This window comes from Lagenorhynchus albirostris, chromosome 4 (assembly GCF_949774975.1).
Source record: "Lagenorhynchus albirostris chromosome 4, mLagAlb1.1, whole genome shotgun sequence".
NCBI classification, from domain to species: Eukaryota; Metazoa; Chordata; class Mammalia; order Artiodactyla; family Delphinidae; genus Lagenorhynchus; species Lagenorhynchus albirostris.
This window is the reverse complement of record NC_083098.1, coordinates 83445843-83471854: the sequence shown is the minus strand read 5'-3', so window position 1 is coordinate 83471854 and position 26012 is coordinate 83445843. Positions and strand designations below refer to the sequence as shown.

The following is a 26012-nucleotide window of genomic DNA, read 5'->3' as shown; positions in this document are numbered from 1 at the left end:
CACCGCTGGCTCTGGAGCAGGCTTAACCTGATCAGGCTGTGCTTAGAAGGAAGCTGAGCAAACTAGGAGCAACAGAGAAGCCCTGGGATTCTTACAGAACCAATGGCAATGTGGCAGCTTCCGACCAGGCAGCCAAGGTTTTGAACCTGCACGGTGTTCCCCACTTAACTACTGCTACAGGAACCTATCTGCTGTTTTATTCGTAGACACAGATCTACTTTGGGATTCAGAAAAATATCTAGGTTCAGCTACATAATTTGCAAATGAAAATGAAATATGCAAAATGAAAACACATGGCCCCATGTTCAAAAAGCAGGGGGGGAAAGCTGTAAAAAGTATTAAGACATGAAGCTTTATCCTTTCTGCTGCATTCTCTCTCTCAATTCCTAGCGGTGTTTTTTGCTTGTCATTTAATGTCACCCTCTCTCGGGCACGGGGATACTTACAGGGTGAGTGCAGACCACCACAGGCTGCCCAAAGCTACAGACCATCAGCTGCTAGGCCGACGCACCACGTCCTGGCCAGGGGTGGGGAAACTGAGCCAAGAATCCCCCTTTCCCGTGGACTCACCACCCCAGCCCACAGCAAATGGATGACCCTCTGTTTGCAACACCTGTGCCGGGACACGCTAGGTACCTGGATTGGGAGTGGGCGGGGCCTCACTGAGTCGCCCGCAAACTCAGTGCTGTGCTGTCCGCCTGAGCTGGGCAGGCCACTACTTTGTCCCCTCCTGGGACACCATGGAGTTTGTGTACCTGGCATCAACTCTCCCCAGGCTCACACCTAGCTCCCTACAGGGGTGGAAGGCAACAGTAACTGCTGGGTGGGGGGCAGGGATGGGGAGGGGGGCAGGGCCTGAGGTGCCAAGCAGCAGGGGAACGGGCAGCTGAGAAACACTGCGCAGGTAGGGAGGTGGCAGGACTGCATAAGCCAAGGCTCCAACCCCCCGGGGCACACTCCGTTGCCCCACTGCACTTCATCTACAGAGCACAGAGTCAAAGATAAAAGTATGCAGAACGTCAAGAGAGCAACTGCACAGAAAAACACGGGGCCCTGATTCTCCGCGCAGGGCCCCGTGCAACTGTACTGGTCGCATACCCGTCAGCTGGTCCTGCTGGTTCCCCACCATGAAACAGGCCTGTGTTTAGGACAGGAATGAGGAGGACCTTTCGCTTTGCACAGGTGCGAGGCTGCCCTGGAGGAGGTGGGTGTGAGGGGTCTGTGGCACCTGTTCACCGCCCCTCCCATGGCACTGCAAGGCACAGCCTGGCTTATCTTCAAAGGCTTCTGAAGCCCACCTGTTCGAACGATAATTTTAACTTATTGCGATGCACAAAGAACTGATGTAGTGAGATACAAGCAGAGTCGTGATGATTACAGAAATCCTCCCAAACCTCACTTGGCCGAGGGGTTTACTTTAATTGTTGGGGAGATTAGGAAAGAGAGAGGACTGAAGACTAATTCCTTATTAAGTGGCTCTGGGTTGACGGTTTGTAAAAAACTGGGCCGTTATCCAAAGTCATTATTTTGATGCAAGAATATTAACCTGGTCGCTGAAAGCACTTTCTTACAAACCTTAGCTTCTGGGTCACTGTTGATACTACAAGAATCATCATCATCAGCATGTGGGGCATTTCTAGAAAGAAAAACAGAAAATTGGACTTAGAATTCTATTGCAATCTCTAGCTGCACACAGCCACTCATTACGGCAGGTGCTCTGAACGCCCTACCTGAGTTTCAAGGATGCATAGCGCAGTGTTGCTCCTTCAAACTCTTTTAAACTGGGGTCCGGGTTGACTGTGGCTGCATGCAAATCCTAGAGGAAAAGAGATCCCTGTTAATGTAGAAAGGGGAATGACCCAGTACATGGCCTCAAATATCAAAGGGGAGAGAAGTCCTCCCAGCACGAGGCAGAGAGTGTATGTGAGCTTAGGCAGAAAAAGGCATGCATGGGCTGCTGATGCCGGTTTGGTGCAAGTGCCGCTTCTTACAAGACAACAGGAACCTGGGGCAATCAGCCTGAAGTCATTCACAATGGGAGACATCAAAAAAGGCGACACGTGTGAGTCCCACAGCCCTAGCCAGAAGCCCCATCACTCCGTCCCTGCAGAATGCATGATATTCACAAAGAAGATGCAGCCACAGCCATGCAAAAAGGACAAAATATTAAATGAGCTAAAATCTGACAATATACTTGCCTTCCAAATGTCACTATTAATCTTTCCCCCATTCAGAACAGCAAAATCACTCCATGGCTGTTTCTAGACATATAATTATTCACAAGGAAAAAGCACATTGATTTAAAAAAAAGAAAGAAAGAAAATAATAAAGGATAGAAAAGGAAAGGAAAAAAAAAAGAAAACACACACATACACACACACACACACAAGACACTGTTGTTAGCATTGATATTCACAGGATGGGTTAGGGAACAAATTCACTCTAACGGCAGCATGTGAGCTCGCTCTCCCTTGATCTAGATCAACACCTGAGGCCTAGGGCAGGAGGAAAGAGAGGGCGCTTTAATTACTTACCAAAACAAATGGCCGAACGTTATTACCAGACATTGAAGGTATCGATACTTTCTAAATGTGGTCTTAAAAGCACACACTATGCATCAAAGTATTAAATGCCCAGCGTACCTAATTTCACAGGCACCTTTTTGTCTCCTATTAACCAAACAGAACTGTTGCCTTGAGGTGGAGGTGGAATTAGGGATGATGCTTGTCAATGTGCTGGATGGAAACGGGAATGTCCACGGCTAAGGGCATAAAAAAGCTGGGGGCCAAATTATTTTCACTTCAAAGAAAAAAATGGCAATGATGGAGGGCAAAGAACCCAGCCTGACCTCATCTTGCTGAGATTTAATCTAATAAAAAATAGCTCTAGACAATCTAATGTAAATTCCTCTTGTTCATAAAAAACTCTACTTCCTTGCCACCCAAGCCTCTTCACAAATGAATATTCGATCACGAAATGCTTTTCTAAACATAGTTATAGAACAAAGTGCAAAGCCTTGCCTTGCTGGGCAACCTCTGACGATAGACCTTCGAATCTAAACAACTCCTTCTTTTATTCACCTCGGACAACAACGGAAACATTTGTTTTCTTTCTACTATATTGACTGAATATTCAAATATTTTTCATGTGACATTTGGGGAAATAAATGATACTAATAAGACACCCATAAAGTTCATCCTTATGAACTTGTTCCACTCGTCAGGAAAATCTCTTTTCTTGAATAATAAATCAATAAGAGAAACTTTTCCACTAAGTAACTTTACAACTAAAGTTCTTTGAAAATGAGACAGTAGTACTGACCCATAACTTCCGCACACAATACAATTTTTAAAGCCACTCAAAGCAAGAAGCAGTGAAGATCAAATGTCCCAGGTGTTGAAAAAATGCATTTATTTGGCTCTGAAGGGCTCTCTGAGGGCATGGTCATTGCAAATCTGGATCCATTATCACTTCTACACAGTTGGTGTCATTGTTGCTTTCTTTGCTGGACTAGGCACCCAACCTGCAGTTTTTCAAACTAAAACAGAACTTGGACCACTGTTGTTTATTTATTTTTTAAAAATAATCTCTTTTACTGAGCACAGAGCAGGAATGCTGTCCAGCCCCTCACCTCTTTCCTCACTCCATCCCCAAAAGCAGCGTTCAGCTTTTACTGAGGAGAAAATATTACAGGAAAATCTTAACCTGTCAGCTGTGGTGACCTATGAAGCCCCTGAAATGGATGTGGGATTTTGTGCAAGTGCATTTTATCCCCAACTTTTCTGTTCTCAGAAGGGCCAGTGACCGAAAAATGTTTCGAGTTACCATCACAGGGGAATTAATAAACACTCATGATAAGGACTGGAAATATCAAGTACAAAATAAAATTTTAAGCTAAAATTTCTTTTTAAAAAAGAAAACAAGCCTCTTTGGTCCCGAATTGTCATCATCATTTACACGTGAGCATTATTTGGTTTTCATTTAGGTTGAACTTTGAAAATGTAATCAGATGGTGAATTGGGAAGATTCAAGATAATTGTGCTCTTGTGAAGACATTTTTAAAAAGGCATGTGTGTCTGACAAAGGGAATCTGATATCAGAAATTATACCCAAAAGATACTGTGTTAGGACTACAAAGAGTGAAAGAAGAGCATTTTTAAAAACAAGTATTCAGAAAAGGCTTTGGCATTTTTATCAAACACTTCTCTATACGTGTGTGTTTAAATTTTTTTATGTACTCTCTGGATGTAGGAGTCCCTGTAAAGTAAAAGTTGATTATGGTTCTGAGACTGCATGGATCTAGCTCTCATGCTACGGAGACAGGAGTCAGCTGGCAAACTTCCAACAATCACCTTTTACAGATTTAAATAAACAAAGGCCCTATACAGTGATTTTGCAAAACCTTAAAATAACATAAGTATTCCTGAAGAAACCCTTTAGCACAAAACTCAAGCAAATAAAAATGGAAACTAACATTACATGCTATGAACAGGCCAAAGACCTTTTTTCCTTCCCATGTTTAAAATTTTCATTGACATCAAAGATGAGAAACTTTCTCCTCCATTTAAGTGACTATTATTTTTTAAAGTCAAGGGCAATGAAGGACAAAAACAGTTTGTCCTAAATGTTAAGAACGATATATTCTATTCATCTATTATTATTTTTTTTAATTAAGAAGAGAGAATACAACATTTTAGCTAATCATTTACAGAAAAAAGACACCAACACAGATGCTTGGGTTGTACAGAAAGTCTGCAGTCTGGGTGATGGGAGTGAGAGATGAAAGAAGAGACAAAGAGAAAGACAATAAAAGAGGAAAACGCAGGTGAGCAACATGCCCCAGGGAAGACAGACACAAAGAGAGGTAAAGGAGAGTAGAGGACGAACAGGGACCATCTTCCATGGGTAACAACCTCCAATCGGTCATCTCTCAGGCAATGCAGCTAAAGCCTTGCACAGCTGAGAGATGGTGGCGTCAGAGTTATGGCTGGGGACACACCCTCCTGGTGCTCGTCTTGACCTTGGCCAGGCTGCAGCACCCCTTATCCTGATTACGGCGATGACACTCAGGTTCTCGAGAGCCCTGGAGCCCTAGCTCCTCAGAGACAGTGGGGACAGACGCAGCGCCTGGAGCACGGCACCTGCCATGACCCTTCATGACCTTTCAGCATGGCACCCTCGTGACCTACTAGGGGAATCAATCTGACTGTATAACCTTGACTACTGAGAGTTTTCTTCTTCCATATTTTTCTTCTGGGATCTTAGAAGACTTCCCACCAGCGTGTGGACACAGTGAGGTCAAGAACATGAGCCCTTAGCCCAGGGGCTGGCTGCCTGAAAGTGCCCAGGAATAGCAGTGTCCTTATCTCTGCTAAGGCATTTGTAAGAATAAAAAGTTTGAGAGCCTAGGGACTACAAAGGGTTATGAGTTATGCTTCGTAATCCTCTTTTGTCAAGACTTGAGCCTTGGTACGTTGTAGTCTTGATGATAAATGGCAGAGTACCTGGAATTCTGGAATTCCAAGGAATAGGCCAGTCAATGTTAAGAAGCACTGTATCCACATATGTGTGTATATTTTTTCCTTCTTTTAAAACTGCTTTTCGTGTTTTGCTGGATGCAACACTATCAAAAGAACAGTTATGGTTTATCATGCAAATAAAATCCAGAGAAGTTAAAAAAAAGAATCTAACTGGAAGACAAACTGACAAATGCTTGTGCCATTAAATTAGTCTCTGTCAGCAGTAGCACTATTTACAAACTAGAGGAGAATCAGGAGACCTGGGTCTCTAGTGCTGGCTCTGCCGCTACAGCAAGTCAACTAAGAGCTCCCTCCGCTACAAAGCTGGTTTATTCCTTCATTCAGCAAACATTTAATGAACATTGACACGTACCAGGCACTGTGCCAAGTGCTGAGGACACAAGACGAGGCGGGCAGGGCCCGACACCCCCCAAAAGGGAGGCGGACGTGCCTCAAGTAAGAATACTATAAAGAGACACAATGGAATAAAGGTTAAAGGGCTTTCAAAGCAGACGGGTGAGAACAATCCTTCCCAGGAGATGCTAGCGGGAAGCCAAAGAATTGAAGGGGAAGTGACATATAAATAAAAACAGGGAGACTGAATTTGCTAGAAGACCAGCTCTTGTACTCACTCAGAATTTCCTGCAACGCTTATGATAGAGGCAGATTCTCAGGCCCTACCCTTAGAGAGTCTAGCTCAGTGGCCTGGGGTAAAAATCAGGAAACTTAGCATGTTCTACAAGCCCCAGAGGACATCCTAGCCACCATCCTTGGCTCCCAGGCTGAGAAATACTGCCGTAGCATTCACTAAGCCCTTCTCAAAGGTTCTTGCCAGCTCTAAAATGTCATGATTACTTGATCAGGTCAAGAATTTCAGTAAAATGATGACAGACTGGCCCCTTTATGTTGTCATCTTATTTCGAGATGTATGTGAAAATCCGTAGGTTCTAATGCAATACGTGGGTTTTGCCCCTCCTGGGGAGTTAGCTGCTCAGGCCCCTCCCAGACTCCAGAGGCAATGCAGCAAGAACAGAGTGAATTGTGATCAACAAGAGATCACGGTCCTGAGAAACAAGTCGACCTTCCCTTGCTTCAGACCCACTTGGTCCTCCATACTCTTATCCTTAAGGAACTTGGAAACACCTTCTGCTGGAAGGATTCTACGTAAGGCTTGCTTATGGGCCAATAGTTATTCATTACAATATTTTGTGTAGCTCCCTCTTCTCTCTAAAATTCAACATCTAAGTAACTTGGAACAAACTGATGGACTGGGGGAAGATCATCTTTGGGCCAAATTTCAGCAGCAAATGCTTCCCGGCCAGTTTATAAACTTTCAAAAAATACTGCTGGCGTATGCAGAGGGAACATTATGTGCTGCGCCTAACACTTCCCTGGTGAACTTTGGAATGTGAAATGTAAAATTTTCAAACTGTAAGGAAGCCCTTCCGTCCTAAACTTTTGTGAAGCTGAGTCAACAGATTTGGCACTTTTTTTTTTTTTTTTAAGCCAGCTCAGGAAAAATCTGTGTAAGATGTGCGTTTCTGACGCGACATATTACAAGTTTCTTCTCGCCCTTAACATTTTGCTTTCTCTCATGTTTCCAAATTAGTCAAAATAGATTCTATTTAGGGACCAAAGAAATGGCATCAAAGATATAATCATTTCTCTTCAACTGGTATTAGCACCTGAGACAATGTTATCAAGAGAAGTCATCTTCTAGAAGGTGCTGCATATGTCACCGCCCTCCCCTGGAGTGAGATGAAGCCATTCAAGGCTCTCCAAGCCTCCATACACACATAGGGAAACCTGGGGTAGGGGCAGGGGCCAGCAGACCTCCATTCAGGCTTGACTCCACTAGGTATTAGGTGTGTGATCCTGGGCGAGCTCCCTCACCTCTCTGTGTGCGTTGCCAAATGTAAGAAGGTAATGACAACTGTTGTACAGATGCGTAGGGTTTTATGAGGAGTAAGGAGACAAGGCATGAAGCTGGTGCTCTAAACGCTCGATTACCCTTAGTGCTTCTGCTTTAATATCCGTGTCAGCACCTGGCGGACCTGGGAACGTAGCAGTCTGTGTCTTCCCCCACCTCTCCCCTTCCTCTCCTCTCTACCTATCTGCTCATCCCTTTGCCCCTAGGATTTTAATGTATTGCCTTTTAAATCTGCTTGGTTCTTTGACTTAGTGGATGGCCTGATGTCCAGGGGAAAAAATGTACGTGAAGCAAACATCCGAAAGGTTGATCCAAAGAACATCTATCCCATTGGTCTATTTAAAGTGCTGGGGGACTTCCTTGGTGGCTCAGCGGTTAAGAATCTGCCTGCCAGTGCAGGGGACACGGGTTCGATGCCTGGTCCAGAAAAATCTCACATGCCACAGAGCAACTAAGCCTGTGCACCACAACTACCGGGCCTGCGCTCAAGAGCCCACGAGTCACAACTACTGAAGCCCATGTGCCTAGAGCCCGTGCTCCGTAACAAGAGAAGCCATCGCAATGGGATGCCCGGGCAATGCCACGAAGAGTAGACCCTGTTCGCCGCAACTAGAGAAAGCCCACACACAGCAATGAAGGCCCAACACAGCCAAAAATAAATAAATAGAATTAATAAAGAAAAATAAAGAGCTGGAAATGGGTCTCTCTCTGAAACTTCAAAAAACTACACATTTGTTACCATGTTTCTTGGAGGGATAAGGCTTTGTCCAACACGATGGCAACAGAAGAGAGGAACAGAACCATCCTGCCACCCTGACGTCACTTGCCTGGTTACTCAACTTGCTGAGCCTTGGTTACCTCTTCTCTTAAATGGTAAACATAATAGCTGTCATCTCTGCTGCGTGAAGAGTCTTGAAGGGGACAAATGAAGTGACGTTTATGAAAGTACCCTGAAAGCCACAAGAAGTCATGAAGAGCAGCTGGGAGGCTGACCAGTGGGGATGTGATGGAAACACTGAACTCCAGGAGAGCAAGTGAGGCAGGCGGCCATAGGACACAGTCGGAGCCTGGGAAGGGGGGCTAGGCAGTGAGCGGGAGGGGGGTGGAAGCGGGCATGGACGGGGCAGAGCAGGCAACAGTGGGCATCAGAAGGTGGCTCAGGGATGAGAAGAGGACTCTGCTTCCCAATCATTATCCCCAGGGCCAGCAGCCTACCTGTGCTGCGTTCTTCCTAAGACTTTTCACAGAGAACGTGAAAGTGAAAGTCTACCATATTAATCAAAGAAGTAAAAATCCAAGCCACCTAAACCTCGGGATGCCCTCCTTGGGCTCCACCCCACCCACGCCTCGGCCTCAGGAGGTGGGCTCCGAGACAAACTTCACTTCTTTCACATACAGAGGACAAGAGATTCATTGAACAGAAATGGTATCTCAAAGTCAGTCTGATCTCCTCACCTCTGGACCAAGAGAAAGCAGGTCGGCTGAGATCTCAGAGCCAGGGAAGCCAAGTGAGAAGGACTCTGACCTGTAATTCAAGGAGGATTCGGGAACCCTGCGTTCTAGAGCCAGCATGGCTGCTGGTCACTGGCCTCTCTGTGCCTCGGTTTCCCTGTCTGTAATGGACAGATACTGGTGCCAAGGCCCCCTTCCCAACCGGGCATTCTCTGGTTGCAGGGCACTCCCTGGGGGTGAAGATGGTAAAGGGTTACAATAAGGGGGATGGAGCCCTGGAACGTAGAAAGATTCTAACAGAGATGCCGAGAGCCAAGCAGTACAGGTGAAGAAGAAAGAGGGGCTCTGTGCCTCAGCGAGAGCCCAGGGGCGTCCTGGCCCGCTCAGCCCCTGGGAGGCCACTCTGCGGTCCAGGGAGAAATGCCAAGAGGTAACTGGGCCGGAATGGAAGAGGGCTCCACTTCATGCTGAGCTCCACGAGCAGCAGCCTGTGTTGGTTCATCTTTATCCCCCAGCACACCTCACATAAGGCGAAGAAATCGACTGAATGGGATGTGCCCTGAGAGGAGGAATATTATGCTAATAAAAAGTTATCAAAATCACCCAGTGATGAGCAACAAAATCCTAAGTGATTCAGTGGAACTGAAGCACATATCTGATCATCAGGGCCAAGTACCAACAAACCAAGGCCCTGGTCTATCAACGGGGCCTATAGCTCGCCTCAACCCATCACTTGAAAGATGGAGAATCTGAGGCCCAGGTGGGGTGAGATGCCGAAGCCCAGTAAAAGCAGGAATGTGGCTGGAATGTAGGTCTTTCTGCCTCCCAGAGAAGAGCAAGTAAATAATGGAAGATGTTGTTTACTTTCAAAGACAGGAAGGGTGATAATAGCGGCAAATATGTAGAGAAACTTTGGGGTGAGAGATGCAGTTCAAATTCCTTCCATGTCCTCAAAGTAAAAGAAAATGAGTTGTTTAAAGAGCAGAAGACTGTGATCAAAAAAAGGCAGAAGTGCCCGTGTGTTAGGAATGAAACTTCTTTTCTCCAGCAAAGCCATTACTTAACTCTAACCTTTTCCCACTGTAATTCTCTTGAATATTTAGTTATCAGGATTCACAAAGGTTCACTGCAGGGATTTTTGTATTAGTAAATACCACGATGGAATTTTTTAATGCCTCAGTTCTTTGTTTAAACATCAGATTTCATCCTCAGGGACAGAACAAATTTATACTGCTAATTACTTCTAAAACAATGTCACTTCTGCTAAATAAACAGATCCTCTTTTTTTTTTTTTTATTAGAAATTAAGCATTTAAGGGCTCTCAAGGGTTATTCCTGCAGACATTCTCTCCATGCAGTCAAATGAGCCCACGGATATTAATAAGATATGCAGTAATTATAACACATCTGGCCAAGAGACATTCTTCTGTGTGTAAATATTTTATGGAACCAGCACCACGCAACAGTACCTACAGAGTAAATTACTGCCTCCGTGAGCCCCAGGGAATCTTAACCACTTCTCATTAATCAGCCTCTCTTACTTTCTGTACCTGAAATGGTGTTTCAAGAGACCAAAAGCCATTAAAAAAATGAAAACATCCCTGAAAGATGGTATTAACACTCTTCACTAAGAGGAAGCATTTCGGTTTCAAATGCAACATGCATGAAAATCAAAAGCTTACCTGGATGACCTGTTGGGGCAGAAGCAATGAGTCTAAGGAGAAATCACAAGTTACATCCACTCTACTAAGCCATCACAAAGACACTCCATTTTACCTCGTTCTCTGGGGTGGGAGATGGCGTTACAGAACTAAGGGACCCTTTCCTAGAACCCTGGAGATCTGCTGGGATGGAGACAGGGCGTTCCCACTGAGTCGTCCCGGTTGGTATGTGCCAATAATAGGTCCCAGCGATGTCACTGATTCTTTTCCAGCCAGGTGGCAAATCTGGATCAGTCTGAAAGGAGTGATCACTCCATATATCTGCTGGAAAATGGAGAAAAAGAGAGGGTTTTATTCAAAGAGGAAACAATTACAGTCTTCCAATTTTACTACCAACAGTCAGGAGAATTCCACAGACAGATGTGTCCATAGCCCAAATGAGAACTGAAGCCATCCTATGGACACGAAGTATGGAAAGAGGGGGAATATGGAAAGAAACATGGAAAGAACTGGAAGGTTGACACTTGAGAACGTGGATATAAAGGACCCATTATCAAGTCATCTTACAGCTCCAAGGACCCTATGAACTAACAGGCTAAAGCTCCATTAGTCAGAATCAACTACCCAAGCAAAATTTGCATGGTTAAACACAAAACCTACTGTATCCCTTTGTACATTGGTAAGGTTTACTGTTTGGGATCATATATCATTCCCAGCGATGAGTACAACTCTAATGTTCTTTAACTGCTTTCTGGATGAGTTACTGGATTTATGAGTACTGGATTTATACCTTTCATTTGCTTTAACAACTCCTCCCATTTGATTGTAAACATCTACAAAGTAGCCATGTCTTTCGTAATACTCTAGAATTCTAAACTGCACACAGGAGATTCCCAAGGAGGGCAGACTGAAAAAGCCTTGGAATTCGAAAAGGAACCAGACTGATTCTAAAAACCGGCCAGTAATATAAATGCATGAAGGAGGATGGGTGTGGGATACAACAGAGAATGGTGAGGATGGTGGCAAACTGGTAAGCATGTGCAAAGTCCAAAGGCATTTAAATTCAAAAAATAATTTTTTAAGAACTGTATGTGTGTGTGTGGGGGAAATAAAATACATCTACTGGGCAATTTCAGTCATCCCTGGCTTATATCAATATTTTATTAATTTACTGGATAACTATTTGTTTTTTAAAAATCTCATTTTTGGCCTTCTTTGAGTTGAGTATGAGATGGATTAAAGTGTTAGAGAAGAAAGGAGAGACATAAGGAAGCAGAGTAAGAAATCCATAGAGAGGGAGGCATAATGGAGGAATTGCAGGTGGCTATTATCAACATACATAGGTAGAAAAACTTAATAAACTTGTGCTCTAAATCTAGGGATCACTTCATTCTAAGGATGAGGCCCTTTTCTGTGTGGTCATTCACAAGAGGCTGGAGCCTTTTCTTTTTCTTTTTCTTTTTTTTTTTTTTGCGGTACGCGGGCCTCTCACTGTTGTGGCCTCTCCCGTTGCGGAGCGCAGGCTCAGCGGCCATGGCTCACGGGCCCAGCCGCTCCGCGGCATGTGGGATCTTCCCGGACCGGGGCACGAACCCGTGTCCGCTGCATCGGCAGGCGGACTCTCAACCACTGCGCCACCAGGGAAGCCCGAGGCTGGAGCCTTTACAGCAATTTAAATGAGAAAGTGTGTGGGCCTTGCTCTCAGCAAATGTCACTGCATCCTGTGGGCTGGCGTCACTGAGGCTGCTACAGCCGCAAGAAGAAAAAAAGAAACCAAACAAAGAAGTTGATTAAGGCTATGGGCACAGATGTGCATTCATGCGGTTGGTTAGCATCCCAGCATTCACTTTTCTCATTTAAATCTGCCAGAGGCAAAACTGCCACTTGTCTCAAATTATGATGGAAATTTCCCCTCCCCCTACAGGAAATTAAGCACGATTAAATAATTTCAAGTTACCCAAATCTTTCAGAAGCAACTCGAAACAAACATGTGCATACACTCCTCTGTCCTGTCTCCGTTTTAGGGGGTGAGACGGTTGTTTCTGCTGTTATTTTGTTTTAAATATTTCAACTGGGATGGGAAAGGTAAAATACACAGGTCTTGGTATTAAGTTGGAGAAAACCCTACCAAGGGTGTTCCCTTGTCCAATTCTAGCAGCTCAGACAACAAGCTTGAGATGGAAACTAAAAGGACCTAAAGAGGATGCTAGTTACCGTTTCTGTTGTTTTTACAGGTCTGAGGGCCTGAATTTACACATGTATCCCCGTTGTCTCTACAGCTGGGACATTAGCATGTACGAAGAATAGCTACATAACACTATGAGAATATAAAATCACATCAGCACAAGGGCAGAGACCAAGGTCAGCAGTCTTCAGGTGTGGCTTTCCAAAGTGGTTGAGAGGGGCCTTGGGCTGCATGGCAGAAAGTGGTCTGTTCTGTTTCAACCAGACCCATTCACTTATATTTGGTTTATATTTTGAATTTCTGGTGAGATTTTGTTGGAATAAAAATTACAAGGTGGGTTATTCTGTTGCTAAAAATTGGTGATGATCAGATGATGATGATGAAGGAAGTGAGGTGGGCACATCTACAATATAATCAGCAGTTCAGAATCATTTATAGAATCCCTTCCGCATCACCCTACCCTGGTTGTAAGGAATGTAAGCCCTGTGAGGGCAAGCAGACATTATCTCTGTCATGTTCACCATCATATTTCCAACACCTAGCATGGCAGGTGTTCAATTACAATGAGCTGGATGAATGGAGGATAGATGGTGGATGGATGGATAGACAGAAGGGTAGACAGAAGAAAGGAAGATAAGAAGGAAGAATGCACGAAGAAGGCGGGAGAAATAAGTGAATGAAGTCCTGAATGATGGGAATTGAACTTGGCGCTTAGCAAAGAATTCTGAAGAAATCAGTTCTGCGTAATTTCATAAAACAGAGCAACTTCACAAAGCTCGGGAATACTAGCTTCTAGTTAAGAGCATGTCTACTTCCCTTGAAGGCATATGTGAATGTTGTTATGGACAAAAAGAAATACAAGATGATAAACTGGAAAGAGTCCTGGGCTGGAGTTGAGATTTTGTTTCATTTTTTTATTGACAGGTTCCACAGGAACAGCAAGAAATATGCCTTCTGAGGTACCTCAGTGCCATTACACTTCATTTTGTTTAATCTTCAAAGCCCCAATGTGCTTTGTTTTCCTACATAGAACTATGTATACATTTAAATAAGTACCCTGGACCTTATTCAACAGGTCACTGGTTTTCAAATGTTATCAAATGGGGGAGGAGGACAGTGGTGCAGGTAGGTGGAACTCCAGGCCTGTCCAGAGTCTTTTGACTATTGCAGCAACATTTTTACCTGTTTTAAATATTGGTCTTGTATGCATGATTTTCCTTGAAAACAGGGATTAGTTGAATGCTCACATCAATCCCACCAGAAGGTAAGAGTGGGAATAATAGCCAGCCAAGACAAGAAGCCGGGCCATTCAAGGCTTAAACCCAAGTTCTCTTAATGCTGCCATGAGGTTCTCAGCAGCTGGTAACAACTGTGCTGTTATTAACAGTAAAAGTAACAGGGATGCTGATGTGGGCTGTGGGCTGAAATACCCAGCTGCTTTATTGCTTCTCTACTGCAGGAGCTTGTGGAGTGTCCACTGCTGCCTTATGAAGGACACACTATGGTTATCCCATTTCTAAGGCTCGGAGAGGACGGCAGTTTGGTTTAAAGCCAAGGGGGTAAACTATGTCCTTATGTAGAAATGGATGTTACTTTTTCAGAGATCTGAGAAAAATCAGTTGTGGTCAGCTTGGGGGAATTTAGAAGGTGTATAAACGGGGCGGGGGCAGGGGAGGGACACATAAGAAAGGACACAATGGCTTCAAGTCTGAAGCTATGAGACCGGCCAGCTGACCTGACCAAGGTTACAGAGTTGGTGAGTGAGGGCACCAAGATTTGCCCTGGAGACTAGGTACATCCATGCAAGGACACTTCCAATATAGGCGTTGCATAGGGTCCTCCCTTCCGTGTCTCCCTCTCTAATTCTGCATCCAGTAAACCCAGGCAGCCACTTCAGCGGGTCCATGGATCTGCAGACTCTCCCACTGGAAACCCGAGGATCCTATTCCACACGCGGGCACACAGCAGAGACTGAGATCCCACCTAGTTCTCCCTCCTCCCTTCTCTACAGGATCTCACAGCTAAGAAGCTTTATGGTCTCCTGTCATGTCATCACTGCATCACTGCATCTTGCTGAAGGCGCCTTCAAGGAGACGAGGGAAGTGGGACACGGTTCAGTGGTAAGAGCAGAAAGCTATAGATATCCTTTATAAGTGGCTCTGTGGCCCACGTTGTCATTTGCAGTTTTGTTCCAGAAGCAGGGCCTGGAAGTCGGAGTGTAAAAATAGCAAGGCTGAGAGCCCCAGAAAGTCTCTCTTGTGCTGGGAGCCTCTTGGGCCAAGAGCAATACTTGGCATAGAAACAAGGAGCCCGTCTATGAGCAGCAAGGACCTGCCCCTTCCAGCCGCCTTGGGCGCCAGTGCCGCTGCTGGCCTGGCTCCACCTCTACCACTTCTCTCCTGCTCTCCTCCCTGGTCTGTGTGTGAAGCAAGCCTGCCTCTCATCACCGTCTCCCCTGGGTTCACTTGCAGGAACTGAAGGGTCAAATGAAAACGAATTAGCATCTAGCAGCAGCTGGAAATCTCCCCTCTTGCTCCGGAGGCCACAGGAAGAAGGGACGGGTGAGCTGGCATTCTAAATTTGGCAACGTCTGCAGTGCAGAGCACAAGAGGCCTCCCTCTGGCCCTCTTAATGGCACTCACTCCCTTCCTTGACAGTTGTATACCCAGTGCCTTCAGTGTGTACGGCAGGGGGTGAGCACCTTTCGAAGAAAGAGGAGACAGATTAACTCATTCAACAAATATTTCCTGTCTACTCTGTGCCAGGCATTGTTCTAGGGCTGGGGGGCACAGAGTTCCTCAGACAGACCCGGGTCCAGCATCCGTGAACTGGGGCAGTGGTTCTCAAGGTTCACAGTCACCTGGAGAATCTGCTAGAACACAGACTGCTGGGTACTACCCATCCCCACCCCCCCGCCAAGGTTCTGACTCAGTTGCTCTGGGGCGGGGCCTGAGAATCTGCATTTCTAACAGTTCCCAGGTGGTGCTGATCTCTTGCTGCTGGTTTTGGGACCACACTTTTAAGAACCACTGGCCTAGGAAAACAGAAAAGGTAATTAATCTTTTCCACCAAACTCCATCTAACTGCTGGCTCCAGAGAATAAAAAATGTGAATTATATTCAATGATTCTTTCATTTATTCACCCACTTATTCATTCATTCTCTTGCACTGAGGGCCTCCAATACATTCCAAGCACTATGCTAGAAGCTGAGAATACAGTAATGAATAAAAGAGGCAATTCAGGTATAATGGGATCAATTGTGTCTGGGGATAGGGTGGGCTATTTGGATAGGATGGTCTGAGGAAGGAACAATGTCACTCTAAACTAGAAGGGGCACCAGCCTTGGGAACAGACAAGAGAACAGCACTCCTGGAAGATGGAACAGCAAGTGCAAAGGCCATGTGGCAGGGAAGAGCCTGTTGTGTCATTACAATAGAAAGTCACTTGAATGAGATGTGAGTGGTCTAGGATAAGATTTAAGGCCATAAGGGCTAAAGATTCACCCTCTATGCAAAGGCAAGCTCCCGAAGCTCTTGTGTGGTCTGTGTTTTCAAAATCAGAAGAGTAATCAGCACAATGCTCCCATTCTTAGAGAAGAAAAACCTCTCTCTTCGGAAGTCTTAGCTGCAGCTACTGCTGGCTTGTCTTTTGAGCACTGTTATTCCAGAGGGAGCCAGATGCCTTAATCCAAACTATCTGAATTTAGCTTTAAAACACTTTCTCCGGGACTTCCGTGGTGGCGCAGTGGTTGAGAGTCCGCCTGCCGATGCAGGGGACACGGGTTCGTGCCCCGGTCCGGGAAGATCCCACATGCCGCGGAGCGGCTGGGCCCGTGAGCCATGGCCGCTGAGCCTGCGCATCCGGAGCTTGTGCTCTGCAACGGGAGAGGCCACAACAGTGAGAGGCCCGCGTACCGCAAAAAAAAAAAAAAAAAAAAAGCATAAAAAAGGCCAAATTTCAAAAAAAAAAAAACAACAAGAAACACTTTCTCCGGTCACCGGTGGTCTGCTTCCTTTGCCTCTCTTCTTTCCTAACTCACTACTTAGTCCCTTAATTTTTTCTGGACCTAGAACCTCCTTGTCAGAAAACAGCGAGAAGACTCTTCATTCCCTCCAGCTTCACCACCGACTTCTGAAGACAAGAGCGTGGAGCCAGGACTCCAGGTCTGGATCATTTATTATAGGTGTGCTGAGGGTTCCAGGCAGCATACAGAGGCTGTTTAGAACCCAGGGTGAAACTGTCCTCAGTCAAAGGAACTGGCAAAAACAATGACTGTGGAAAACAAGGGAATGCGCCCCAAATGTACAAAATCTGTGAGCGCTCTGACCCGCTGGCCTGCCAGACAGAGGGGAGGAAAGCTGACCTAAAACAGTTTCAGGGCCCCTGCTATTTCTTGATATTTATTTGCAGGGCCTATTTGGGACCCTAAAGTGTCTATCACAGCCTCAGAAAAATACATGTTGTACTCAATTGAGCTTTCCTGTGGTTGCATTCTTTTTACAGGTGTAATAAACCTCTTAACAGTTTTGGGAGTGTTGATTTTCTAACTCTTTTTCCCTATTTTCCTTTAAAAACATTAACATTAAGATATTTAGTGTACCTGAAATATGTAGTTATTTGTAACTGAGGATTTTTCTGTTAAAGATTTTTTTAAATTTAATTTTATTTACTTTTTAATACAGCAGGTTCTTATTAGTTATCTATTTTATACATATTAGTGTATATATGTCAATCCCAATCTCCCAATTCATCACACCACCACCCCCCCCCGCCACTTTCCCCCCTTGGTATCCATACGTTTGTTCTCTACATCTGTGTCTGTATTTCTGCCCTGCAAACTGGTTCATCTGTACCATTTTTCTAGGTTCCACATATATGTGTTAATATATGATATTTGTTTTTCTCTTTCTAACTCACTTCACTCTGTATGACAGTCTCTAGATCCATCCACATCTCTACAAATGACCCAATTTCATTTCTTTTTATGGCTGAGTAATATTCCACTGTATATATGTACCACATCTTCTTTATCCATTTGTCTGTATACGGACATTTCGGTTGTTTCCATGACCTGGCTATTGTAAATAGTGCTGCAGTGAACACTGGGGTGCATGTGTTTTTCTGAATTACGCTTCTCTCTGGGTATATGCCCAGTAGTGGGATTGCTGGATCAGGTGGTAATTCTATTTTTAGTTTTTTTTACTTTTGGCTGTGTTGGGTCGTTGTTTCGGTGTGCGGGCTTCTCATTGCAGTGGCTTCCCTTGTTGCAGAGCATGTGGGCTCTAGGCGCACGGGCTTAGTTGCTCTGCGGCATGTGGGATCTTCCCGGACCAGGGATTGAACCCGTGTCCCCTGCATTAGCAGGCAGATTCTCAACCACTGCGCCACCAGGGAAGTCCTATTTTTAGTTTTTTAAGGAACCTCCATACTGTTCTCCATAGTGGCTGTATCAATTTACATTCCCACCAATAGCGCAAGAGGGTTCCCTTTTCTCCACACCCTCTCCAGCATTTGTTGTTTGTAGATTTTCTGATGATGCCCATTCTAACTGGTGTGAGGTGATACCTCATGGTAGTTTTGATTTGCATTTCTCTAATAATTAGTGATGTTGAGCAGCTTTTCATGTGCTTCGTGGCCATCTGTATGTCTTCTTCAGAGAAATGTCTATTTAGGTCTTCTGCCCATTTTTTGATTGGGTTGTTTTTTTAATATTGAGCTGCATGAGCTGTTTATATATTTTGGAGATTAATCCTTTGTCCGTTGATTCATTTGCAAATATTTTCTCCCATTCTGAGAGTTATCTTTTTGTCTTGTTTGTAGTTTCCTTTGCTTTGCAAAAGCTTTTAAGTTCCATTAGGTCCCATTTGTTTATTTTTGTTTTTATTTCCATTACTCTAGGAAGTGGATCAAAAAAGATCTTGCTGTGATTTATGTCAGAGTGTTCTTCCTATGTTGTCCTCTACGAGTTTGATAGTGTCTGGTCTTACATTTAGGTCTCTAACCCATTTTGAGTTTATTTTTGTGTATGGTGTTAGGGAGTGTCCTAATTTCATTCTTTTACATGTAGCTGTCCAGTTTTCCAAGCACCACTTATTGAAGAGACTGTCTTTTCTCCATTGTATATCCTTGCCTCCTTTGTCATAGATTAGTTGACCATAGGTGCATGGGTTTATCTCTGAGCTTTCTATCCTATTCCATTGAACTATATTTCTGTTTTTGTGCCAGTACCATATTGTCTTGATTACTGTAGCTTTGTAGTATAGTCTGAAGTCAGGGAGTCTGATTCCTCCAGCTCCATTTTTTTCCCTCAAGACTGCTTTGGCTTTTCGGATCTTTTCTGTCTCCATACAAATTTTATGACTTTTTGTTCTAGTTCTGTAAAAAATGCCATTGGTAATTTGATAGGGATTGCATTGAATCTGTACATTGCTCTGGGTAGTACAGTCATTTTCACAATACTGATTCTTCTAATCCAAGAACATGGTATATCTCTCCATGTGTTTGTGTCATCTTTGATTTCCTGCATCAGTGCCTTATAGTTTTCTGAGTACAGGTCTTTTACCTCCTTACATATGTTTATTCCTAGGTATTTTATTCTTTTTGTTGCAATGGTGAATGGGATTGTTTCCTTAATTTCTCTTTCTGATCCTTTGTTCTTAGTGTATAGGAATGCAAGAGATTTCTGTGCATTAATTTTGTATCCTGCAACTTTACTAAATTCATTGATTAGTTCTAGTAGTTTTCTGGTGGCATCTTTAGGATTCTCTATGTATAGTATCATGTCATCTGCAAAGTGACAGTTTTACTTCTTCTTTTCCAATTTGGATTCCTTTTATTTCTTTCTCTTCTCTGATTGCCATGGCTAGGACTTCCAAAACTATGTTGAATAATAGTGGCTAGAGTGGACATCCTTGTCTTGTTCCTGATCTTAGAGGAAATGCTTTCAGTTTTTCACCATTGAGAATGATGTTTGCTATGGGCTTGTCATATATGGCCTTTATTATGTTGAGGTAGGTCCCCTCTATGCCCACTTTCTGGAGAGCTTTTTTTTTTTAATCATAAATGGGTGTTGAATTTTGTCAAAAGCTTTTTCTGCATCTATTGAGACGATCATATGGTTTTTATTCTTCAATTTGTTAATATGGTATATCACATTGATTGATTTGCGTATATTGAAGAATCCTTGCATCCCTGGGATAAATCCCACTTGATCATGGTGTATGATTTTTTTAATGTGTTGTTGGATTCTGTTTGCTAGTAGTTTGCTGAGGATTTTTGCATCTATATTCATCAGTGATATTGGTCTGTAATTTTCTTTTTCTGTAGTATCTTTGTCTGGTTTAGGTATCAGGGTGATGGTGGCCTCATAGAATGAGATTGGGAGTGTTCCTTCGTCTGCAATTTTTTGGAAGAGTTTGAGAAGGATGGGGTGTTAGCTCTTCTCTAAATGTTTGATAGAATTCACCTGTGAAGCCATCTGGTCCCAGACTTTTGTTCGTTGGAAGATTTTTAATCCCAGTTTCAATTTCATTACTTGTGATTGGTCTGTTCATATTTCTATTTCTTCCTGGTTCAGTCTTGGAAGGTTATATCTTTCTAAGAATTTGTCCATTTCTTCCAGATTGTCCACTTTATTTGCACAGAGTTGCTTGTAGTAGTCTCTTTGGATGTTTTGTATTTTTGTGGTGTCCATTGTAACTTCTCCTTTTTCATTTCGAATTTTATTGATTTGAGTCCTCTCCCTCTTTTTCTTGATGAGTCTGGCTAAAGTTTTATCAATTTTGTTTATCTTCTCAAAGAACCAGCTTTTAGTTTTACTGATCTTTGTTATTGTTTTCTTTGTTTCTATTTCATTTATTTCTGCTCTGATGTTTATGATTTCTTTCCTTCTACTAACTTTGGGTTTTGTTTGTTCTTCTTTCTCTAGTTCCTTTACGTGTAAGGTTAGAGAGTTTGAGATTTTTCTACTTTCTTGAGGTAGGCTTATATTGCTATAAACCTCCCTCTTAGAACTGCTTTTGCTGCATCCCACAGGTTTTGGATTGTCGTGTTTTTGTTCTAATTTGTCTCCAGGTATTTTTTGATTTCCTCTTTGATTTCTTCAGTGACCTCTTGGTTATTTAGTAATGTATTGTTTAGCCTCCATGTGTTTGTGTTTTTTATGGTTTTTTTCCCTGTAACTGATTTCTAATCTCATAGCATTGTGGTTGGAAAAGATCCTTGATATGATTTCAATTTTCTTAAATTTACCGAGGCTTGATTTGTGACTCAAGATTTGATCAATCCTGGAGAATGTTCTGTGTGCACTTGAGAAGAAAGTGTAATCTGCTGTTTTTGGATGTAATGTCCTATAAATATCAATTAAATCTACCTGGTCTATTGTGTCATTTGAAGCTTCTGTTTCCTTATTAATTTTCTGTCTGGATGATCAGTCCATTGGTGGAAGTGAGGTGTTAATAGTCCCCCACTATTATTGTGTTATTGTCAATTTCCTCTTTTATAGCTGTTAGCAGTTGCCTTATGTATTGAGGTGCTCCTACGTTGGGTGCATATATATTTATAATTGCTATATCTTCTTCTTGGATTGACCCCTTGATCATTATCTAGTGTCCTTCCTTGTCTCTTGTAACAGTCTTTATTTTAAAGTCTATTTTGTCTGATATGAGAATTGCTACTCCAGCTTTCTTTTGATTTCCATTTGCATGGAATATCTTTTTCCATCCCCTCACTTTCAGTCTGTATGTGTCCCTAGGTGTGAAGTGGGTCTCTTGTAGACTGCATATATATGGGTTTTGTTTTTGTATCCATTCAGCGAGCCTGTGTCTTTTGGTTGGAGCATTTAATCCATTCACGTTTAAGGTAATTATCGATATGTATGTTCCTATTACCATTTTCTTAATTGTTATTGGTTTGTTTTTGTAGGTCCTTTTCTTCTCTTGTGTTTCCCACTTAGAGAAGTTCCTTTATCATTTGTTGCAGAGCTGGTTTGGTGGTGCTGAATTCTCTTAGCTTTTGCTTGCCTGTAAAGCTTTTGATTTCTCCATCCAATCTGAATGAGATCCTTGCTGGGTACAGTAATCTTGGTTGTAGGTTCTTCCCTTTCAGCACTTTACATATATTGTGCCACTCCCTTCTGGCTTGTAGAGTTTCTGCTGAGAAATCAGCTGTTAAGCTTATGGGAGTTCCCTTGTATGTTATTTGTTGTTTTTCCCTTGTTGCTTTCAATAATTTTTCTTTGTCTTTAATTGTTGTCAATTTGATTACTATGTGTCTCGGTGTGTTTCTCCTTGGGTTTACCCTGTCTGGGACTTTGCGCTTCCTGGACTTGGGCGGCTATTTCCTTTCCCACGTTAAGGAAGTTTTCGACTATAATCTCTTCAAATATTTTCTCGGGTCCTTTCTCTCTTTCTTTTCCTTCTGGGACCTCTATAATGCGAATATTGTTGTGTTTAATGTTGTCCCAGAGGTCTCTTAGGCTGTCTTCATTTCTTTTCATTCTTTTTTCTCTATTCTTTTCCACGGCAGTGAACTCCACCATTCTGTCTTCCAGGTCACTTATCTTTTCGTCTGCCTCAGTGTTTCTGCTACTGATTCCTTCTAGTGTATTTTTCATTTCAGTTATTGTATTGTTCATCTCTGTTTGTTTCTTCTTTAATTCTTCTGGTGTTTGTTCTTTAATTCTTCTAGGTCTTTGTTAAACATTTCTTGCATCTTCTCAATCTTTGCCTCCATTCTTTTTCCAAGGTCCTGGATCATCTTCACTATCATTATTCTGAATTCTTTTTCTGGAAGGTTGCCTATCTCCACTTCATTTAGTTGTTTTTCTGTTTTTTTTTTTTTTTTTGCGGTATGCGGGCCTCTCACTGTTGTGGCCTCTCCCGTTGTGGAGCACAGGCTCCGGACGTGCAGGCTCAGCAGCCATGGCTCACGGGCCCAGCCGCTCCGCGGCATGTGGGATCCTCCCGGACCGGGGCACGAACCCGTGTCCCCTGCATCAGCAGGAGGACTCTCAACCACTGCACCACCAGGGAAGCCCTGGGGTTTTATCTTGTTCTTTCATCTGGTACAAAGTCCTCTGCCTTTTCATTTTGTCTGTCTTTCTGTGAAGGTGGTTTTCCTTCCACAGGCTGCAGAACTGTAGTTCTTGCTTCTGCTGTCTGCCCTGTGGTGGATGTAGCTATCTAAGAGTCTTGTGCAAGCTTCCTGATGGGAGGGACTGGTGGTGGGTAGAGCTGGGTGTTGCTCTGGTGGGTAGAGCTCAGTAAAACTTTTATCACTTGTCTGCTGATGGGTGGGGCTGGGTTCCCTCGTGTTGGTTGTTTGGCCTGAGGCGACCCAGCACTGGAGTCTATCCAGCTCTTTGGTGGGGCTAATGGCGGACTCTGGGAGGGCTCACGCCAAGGATTACTTCCCAGAACTTCTGCTGCCAGTGTCCTTGTCCCCAAGGTGAGCCACAGCCACCCCCCGCCTCTGCAGGAGACCCTCCAACACTAGCAGGTAGGTCTGGTTCAGTCTCCTATGGGGTCATTGCTCCTTCCCCTGGGTCCCGATACACACACTACTTTGTGTGTGCCCTCCAAGAGTGGAGTCTCTGTTTCCCCCAGTCCTGCAATCAAATCCCACTAGGCTTCTAAGTCTGATTCTGTACGAATTCCTCCTCCTGCTGCCATACCCCCAGGTTGGGAAGCCTGACGTGGGGTTCAGAACCTTCACTCCAGTGGGTGGACTTCCATGGTATAAGCGTTCTCCAGTTTGTGCGTCACCCACCCAGCAGTTATGGGATTTGATTTTACTGTGACAGCACCCCTACTACTGTCTCAGTGCGGCTTCTCCGTTGTCTTTGGATGTGAGGTATCTTTTTTGGTGAGTTCCAGCGTCTTCCTGCCGATGATTGTTCAGCAGTTAGTTGTGACTCCAGTGCTCTCGCAAGAGGAAGTAAGCGCACGTCCTTCTACTCCACCATCTTGAACCAAGCTCTGTTAAAGATTCTTGAGTAAATGTTCCAAGAACTCACTATTTAAATGGTTCTTAAATTTGGGCCTGGCAATACTGTATACTTTGTGTATTTTTATCAAATGTTTTGGCAAAAGATCAACACAATATTTCTTAATTTAAACTCACTGGGGACATAGTTTTTGCTGGGCTTACTCTATTAAATTTGTTTCAGGGCCACATTACTATCACAGGCAGGAGCTCTGGAGAGAGCAGACAGCCATGAATCTCAGCTCCAATGCTGGCTAGCTGTGTGACCTCAGACAAACAGCTTAATTTCTAATGGCCTGTCTGCTTACTATGACAGAACTGATGACAGCTTCTGTGCCATACAGCTGATGTGGAACAGAGTGCCTAGCACAAAGCCAGGCATGTAACAATCACTCAGTAAATGTCTGTTACTATTCGCTATTCATTACTTCATTCAAATGTGGCTTTGGGGAAAAATACTATGTAATAGAAACATTTTTGAAATGGCATCAACCATAGTGCATTTCATTGAAAAACTAAGACTTCTGAGAGTTTGCAACCACCAAATGTGTTTTTACTGAAAAGGTAGTTTTTATTTAGATCAAGAAAACTAGATGAGAACAGTGGTCACTTACATATCAATTCAGAAACAACATATCACATGAGGACCCACTGGTCTGAGTTTGTGGCACCTCTTTAATAAGCATGTGGGGGCTTCCCTAGCGGCGCACTGGTTAAGAATCCATCTGCCAATGCAGGGGACACGGGTTCAAGCCCTGCTCTGGAAAGATCCCACATGCCACGGAGCAACTAAGCCCGCGCACCACAACTACTGAGCCTGCACTCCACAGCCCATGAGCCACACCTACTGAGCCCTCGAGCCACAAGTACTGAGCCCACGTGCCTAGTGCCTATGCTCCGCAACACGAGAAGCCACCGTAATGAGAAGCCCGCACACTGCAACGAAGAGTAGCCCCTGCTCGCCACAACTAGAGAAAGCCCACACACAGGAACGAAGACCCAACGCAGCCCCCCCCCCCAAAAAAAATCAGCATGTGGTTGCTTTATGTCATGAAGTTGAGCCATTAAAGAAGCAGAAATGAAATCAGAACAAAATAGTTTATGATGTCTGCTTTATTATTTAAGACATCCTTCTTCTGAGACTGTTTCTGCTCTACCTTATGTCCTCAAGAAAGTATGTAGGGACTTCCCTGGTGATCCAGTGGGTAAGACTCCACACTCCCAATGCAGGGGGTCCAGGTTCAATCCCTGGTCAGAGAACTAGATGCCGCATGCATGCCACAACTAAGAAACCCACATGGCACAATTAAAGATCCAGCATGCCTCAACTAAGACCTGGTGCAGCCAAAATAAATAAATATCAAAAAAAAAAAAAGAAGAAAGTATATAAATAGGAACTGATCCGATGACGGTGGAAAATAAAAGGGAAATTATGCCTCTCTGTTCACAGACTGTTAACCAAAATAAAAACAGAGTCAGGGGGACTCTGCAAAGACAAATTTAAAAACTAAAGGGCATGAAATGTAAGCCACTAAAAATTATCCAGGGAAAATATTGGTATTTGTAAATATCCAATCATACATCCATACCTATACACAGATATAACTGAAGTTAATCATATGACCTGGCTGCAGAATATTTTAAATATCATAATAAGGTCTCATCCGAAACACACAATAAAACATGCATTTTCTTACAAGTTATAAAAGGAGATACTAAAATTTTAAGATATGAAATATAACCTAAAACACTATTTCCTTTTAGAGCGTGCACAAAGTAGCATAATTTACAATCACTATTGAGAAGCCGCAGGCTAAAAGTCTTCCCTCCCCTCCAAAGAAACGTAAAAATAAAACCTTAGAACTTGAATGCAGAATAGTACTTTAAGAAAGCTACAGACCATTTCAATAACCTCAATTTTGTTTTCCTAAGACGTGCTGGGAAACACCTGTGTTGAAGCCAACCAATCTCCAAAATTCAAAAGTCTATTCACACAAAAAAAACGGAGAATGGGTGCAGGTGGGCATGCTCTTGAATCAGCAACTTGCTGGTGATTTTAAAAAGTAAAGGTTGCAACATATTTATATAAAATTGCTAGGCAGGTTTATTACTTTCTCCTCCAGTTGTCTGACTATACCACTCAACTAACTGAATGGCAGCAATGCATCCTGTTCAATACCAGATGGGATTATTCAGGTTTGGCAGGAAGATCAACAAGTCAGCCCTAATATTCCTTGCTTTCAAGCTTAGGTATTTAGTGCCTAAACACCGTGTAACAGGAA

The 26012-nt window shown here is 43.5% G+C and overlaps 1 protein-coding gene across 16 annotated transcripts in view; it reads right to left on the bottom strand.

Annotated features, from left to right (window-relative positions):
* The window catches only part of APBB2 (amyloid beta precursor protein binding family B member 2), a 377265-nt gene that overhangs the window by 107889 nt on the left and 243364 nt on the right, over positions 1–26012 (bottom strand). For 12 of the 16 annotated variants that reach the window (XM_060148293.1, XM_060148295.1, XM_060148297.1 and 9 more), the window contains 4 exons: positions 10677–10885; positions 2199–2261; positions 1731–1816; positions 1576–1636 (listed from right to left, as the gene is read on the bottom strand). In XM_060148293.1, the coding sequence (XP_060004276.1) occupies positions 1576–1636; positions 1731–1816; positions 2199–2261; positions 10677–10885 (419 nt within the window). The remainder of the gene's footprint in view (positions 1–1575; positions 1637–1730; positions 1817–2198; positions 2262–10676; positions 10886–26012) is intronic. The other 4 variants (XM_060148301.1, XM_060148302.1, XM_060148298.1 and 1 more) reach the window with 3 other exon arrangements.